The following is a 4,977-nucleotide window of genomic DNA, read 5'->3' as shown; positions in this document are numbered from 1 at the left end:
AAAAAAAAAAAAAAAAAACAAAAAAAAAAAAAAACAAAAATGAGCGATTTAGTATTTTACAGTAGAGTAGATTTTACATGTCTACTAAGAAAAGTATCATCTATTCACTTGTAGCTCAGATTTAATGCAACAGACTTTTTGGTGAGACTGAGAGGGAAAAGATTGATGCTCGTTGGAGATTCTATGAACAGAAACCAGTTTGAGTCAATCCTTTGTCTCCTTAGAGAAGGTCTTCGAGATAAGAAGAGAATGTTTGAGACCCATGGCTATAAAATAACTAAGGGAAGAGGTTACTTTGTCTTCAAGTTTAAGGTAATTAAAAAATTGCAATGATATTACTCCTGACGGTTAATTTAGATTTCTTAGCTTGATCTAAAAGAAAATATAGATTTCTTCACGTGAATATGACTTCTTTGGCAGGGTGATTTGTGTTGCCACAATTATTGTTGTGTTATATTAAAACCTTGTGTGATAGAGGCCTTCAAATTTAAGAGGAAAATAGTTCATGACGACTTTTTGCAAGGGTATGGCTTTCACCTAGTTAGATGAAACGGTTCGGTTGTATTTGTCAGAACATTATACCACTTATAAAAGTAGCGCTATAAATGTTCTTGAGTTCCAATCTGTTTGTCTTATCTATCTTATTTTGAAAATATGTATTCAGAGGGGTGGTTGTTGGCACCATAATTAATAAATATTTTCTTACATGCTTTATTCTTGACCAGTTTTAGTGCAATAAAGAAATACTACCCTTTATTTAGGTCTTCTTTTGCGGCTACTGGTAAGTAAATAACTAATTCAAGTAACATTTGGCAGGATTACGATTGTACAGTTGAATTTGTTAGATCACATTTTCTTGTGAGGGAGGGAGTTCGTATAAATGCTCAAGGAAACTCTAATCCGACTCTATCAATTGATCGAATTGACAAGAGTTCTGGACGCTGGAAACGTGCTGACATTCTTGTGTTTAATACTGGCCACTGGTGGACTCATGGAAAGACTGCTCGTGGGTAAGGATTTAACTTCTAATTGCATAAACATTAAGCTGGATGGATTTTACCTTAAATTATCATACAAACTAGAAAGATGTTGTGTTTGTAAATAAATTGACGAACCCAACACTACATTGCAATGAAATAGACTTCGATTAGTTCTAAAATCCTTAAGAATGTTTAATATTTTAGTACCTAAAACTTCCATGTTTATTCTATTTAAATACAATCTTTAAAACCCCGTTTGTTAACCATTTGGTTTTGGTTTTTGGTTTCATTTGTTTTGAAAATTAAGCTTATAAACACTACTTCCACCTCTAAATTTCTTCTTTTATTATCTATTTTTTACCAATGGTTTAAAAAAACAAGCCAAATTTTGAAAACTAAAAAATGTAGCTTTTAAAAACTTGTTTTTGTTTTTGGAATTTGGTTAAGAAGTCAACCATTGTACTTAAGAATGATGCAAATCATTCTAAGAAATGGGAAAGAAATAGGCTTAATTTTCGAAAAATTAAAAACAAAAAATAAAATGATTACCAAACAGGGTCTCAATATTTAGTTTTAGTTTCTAAAACTTTGAATTAAAATAATTTCAAAGTAATTTTGGTCCTTGTTCTTAATTTCATTTATTACATTATTTAATAGAAGCCTAACACATGCATGCCTTTTGTTGAGATACTTATGTGTCTACTGTGGACCAATATAGGTTCAAAACAGGTAAATTTATATCGATGGATAAAACAAGGAAAATTAATTGGAATTACTAAAATAACTTTTTATACAAAATTTAAGAACCAAAACAAAGTATTTGAAACTGAGGAATCTACTGATAGGATCTGGTATTAGGGGTTATTAGGGAATCAAGGGTATATTAGTAATTAGATAAGTAGTTTATTAGGGACGTTTGGTTATACATACAGAGGATAGGGATGGGAGAGTAGGCAATATTGTAGTGAGTGAATTGGGGCTTGAGTGTTATCTCAAGATTGGGAGGGTCCAAGTTTCTTGAATTACTTGGTTTATCTTGTATTTTGGTTACGATTATATCTCAATACATTTGGGTTTCTATCATCTACCTAGAATGTTCGAAAGTCTAAGAATCAAGATTGGATAAAAATTTAGAGACCAAATAAAGTTTAAGGCTAATCAAACTTTGTATGAAAAATAAATTGATTTTTTTGGTGTAGTTTACTGATACAATTCGATAATACAGGAAAAATTATTATAAAGAAGGCAACGTTCTCTACCCACAGTTCGATGCTGTTGAGGCTTACAGACGAGCACTTAAGACATGGGGAAACTGGATTGATAATAATATAAATCCAGCTAAGCAGTTGGTCTTCTACAGAGGATATTCTTCTGCCCATTTCAGGTGCAAATTTCATTTCTTTTTTCTGAAACAGCTTTGGATAGATTATATATATGTTGGTGAGCTGTCAAAGATAGGGTGGAGAAAGCTTGTTGGTAATTATACCATGAAAACTGCCAGAGTAATAAACCTGTCTTAAAAGTTTTTGTTAAGAATATATATATAAGATAAATATTAACCTAACTTTTTTTTTTCTTCCCGCTGAGAAACATATATATACTCATCAAAAGAGCCAAAAGAACAGCCTAAGGGCAGAGGTAGAGGAAGCCCCCGCAAAACTTTTAAAGAAGAGCCCTCCAATTGTTAATAATCATAAGAAGACTATAGTTACGAAAGAATTTGGTGTAATTTGTGCACCATCAAGAGGCTGTATACTAAACCGAAGCCCAAAAAGAATAAAAAAAAGCGAAGTTTTCTTCAAACAGCCTAATATTCTGTTAGGATCATTCTTAACGAGAATAATACTCAAGAACAATTCAATTATATAAATATAGAAAAATATATTGAAATATGCTATAATCTCCTAAGCAAAGTAACAAGATAACCCCTAGCCTTTTGAGAGGGCTAGACTCTCCCAAATTAGGAAATCCCACCAAATTCTTCACACCCTCCTAACACTCCCACTCCTATTTATAGCAATATTCACTAACTAACTTCCTATCTAATTATGCTTATACCCTTTACTAATCACCCTACTAATATTCCACTATTTTTCTCAATATATTCCTAACTAGGGGCCTTGCACATTCCTTTCCTGAGTAGCACATCCCTAAAGGATTTATCCTTTTTCCACATAAACTTCCACCATGAAGGCCATTCAAGATTCAATCATCAATCTTCTTAGGAAGACAGCTAGCCACCCCAAAAGTAATAAAAAGAATACGTCACCCTTTAAAAGCAAATTTACAATGCAAAAACAAGTGATCCACAGTTTCCATCTATCTTAGACATACAGCAAATGGAGGGGGAGAGGGACCAATTTGGGAATTCCCTTTGAAGCTTCTCAAGAGTATTTAGACTTCTATAATAAGCAAGGGACCATCTTCACTTTTTGGGAATTTTAAGCTTACAAATAAGGTTGACCACAACCATAGGGAAGTTATTTTTCGTGGCTCCCTCAGTCAATTTTAGGAACGTGAACTTGGTAGAGGACCTACCCGAGGAGTCACTGAAGAATTCAACAATTGAGCAAGAGCAAATATAACCTAACCAGTCAGCATAAACTTTTGGGTTTAGTTATAATTTAATATAGTATCGAGAGGTCTTGAGTTCATGTCATTTCTTTTCTTCACTGTTTGGTTTTATGCAAATTCACATGCGAAGCGGAATCTTATATTCAAGATGAATATACTGTAACCATTCAACTCAAGTTTTTTAATTTAAGGGTGTTCTATCAGTTTTCTTTCACTTTGAATGACTAACAAATGATTATAATTATTCCTCAATAATTTTTTCATGTCTGAAAAAAAAATTCTGTCCACAAGGGACAGAAGATTTCATGTATGCTTATAATTATAAATTTATATGTTGAACTCTGCAAAACAGAGGTGGAGATTGGGATTCAGGAGGATCATGCAATGGTGAAACCGAACCAGTCTTAAGTGGTGCCATCCTTGACAACTATCCTTTAAAAATGAAGATAGTTGAGGAAACAATCAAGGGAATGAGGGTTCCAGTCATACTTTTGAATGTTACAAGGTTAACCAATTTCCGCAAGGACGGTCACCCATCAATCTACGGCAAAAATCATACTGCTGCGAGAAAGGTTTCGACTAGACGGCAGGACTGCAGCCATTGGTGTCTCCCAGGAGTTCCTGATGCTTGGAATGAACTTATTTATGCCGCTCTAGTTTCTCGATCGAAAAAATCCAAGTCCATCTAGTTGAGCTACAGCAACATTTTCTCATTTGGGAAAGAATCCAGAATGGTTTCCCAGAAACTTCCCTCGGTGAAGACCACAGTCTGATTTGGCTTGCATTTTTGCAAAGGCCAGTCATAGCTCTGGATTGTTAGTCATTCGTTTTTGCGGTCAACTGCTTCTAGCTGCTGTGTACAGAATCTCTTATATTTTTATTATTCTTATCAGATTTGAAGGAAATGTTTTAGTATAATTTATATATTATAGATATGAAATGCAGTTGGTAGGGAGGCTTTCTGAAGATTTGTTTTGGTATTTTTTCCATATATATTACAGAAATGCAATATAATTGGCCAGGAGATTTTCATATGATAAGTGATCAATTTTGTCGAATACACAGCTCTCAAGTTCCAATAGTGTTCATGCATGATATTCTATAGTACAAACTTGGGACTACAGAAATTGTTGGTTGATTAATTTTTTAGTTCGTGGAGAGTGATTCAAACTTTTGATCTCTTAGTCGATTACATATGTAATAACCAGTTGGGTCATGTTTAGATTGACTAGTCTATGTTGATTTATCACATTCATGCAATAGTTTTGTATTTATAATATTTATCTAACAAAGGAGATGATTTGAACTTACGACCCATATGTTTCACTATATAAACTATGTTTAATTAGCATGTTAACGTTTTTGCAATGGAGCTAAATTGTTGTTATAGAACTTCTCTCTCTGAGTATTTTGATGAAAGATT

General features: G+C 33.3%; 1 protein-coding gene across 1 annotated transcript in view; it reads left to right on the top strand.

Moving 5' to 3' along the window:
* The window catches only part of TBL5 (TRICHOME BIREFRINGENCE-LIKE 5), a 6,718-nt gene extending 2,130 nt beyond the window's left edge, over positions 1 to 4,588 (top strand). The window contains exons 2-5 of the mRNA XM_039035237.2: positions 120 to 312; positions 817 to 1,010; positions 2,206 to 2,364; positions 3,907 to 4,588. Of these exons, the coding sequence (XP_038891165.1) occupies positions 120 to 312; positions 817 to 1,010; positions 2,206 to 2,364; positions 3,907 to 4,243 (883 nt within the window). The 3' untranslated portion in view covers positions 4,244 to 4,588. The remainder of the gene's footprint in view (positions 1 to 119; positions 313 to 816; positions 1,011 to 2,205; positions 2,365 to 3,906) is intronic.
* Positions 4,589 to 4,977: the final 389 nt, after the last annotated feature.

The sequence above is a fragment of the Benincasa hispida genome, chromosome 6, assembly GCF_027475165.1.
Source record: "Benincasa hispida cultivar pf3 chromosome 6, pf3_genome.v1.1, whole genome shotgun sequence".
Lineage (NCBI taxonomy): Eukaryota > Viridiplantae > Streptophyta > Magnoliopsida > Cucurbitales > Cucurbitaceae > Benincasa > Benincasa hispida.
Note: the sequence above shows the minus strand (reverse complement) of the source record. Positions and strands in the feature narration are given on the sequence as shown.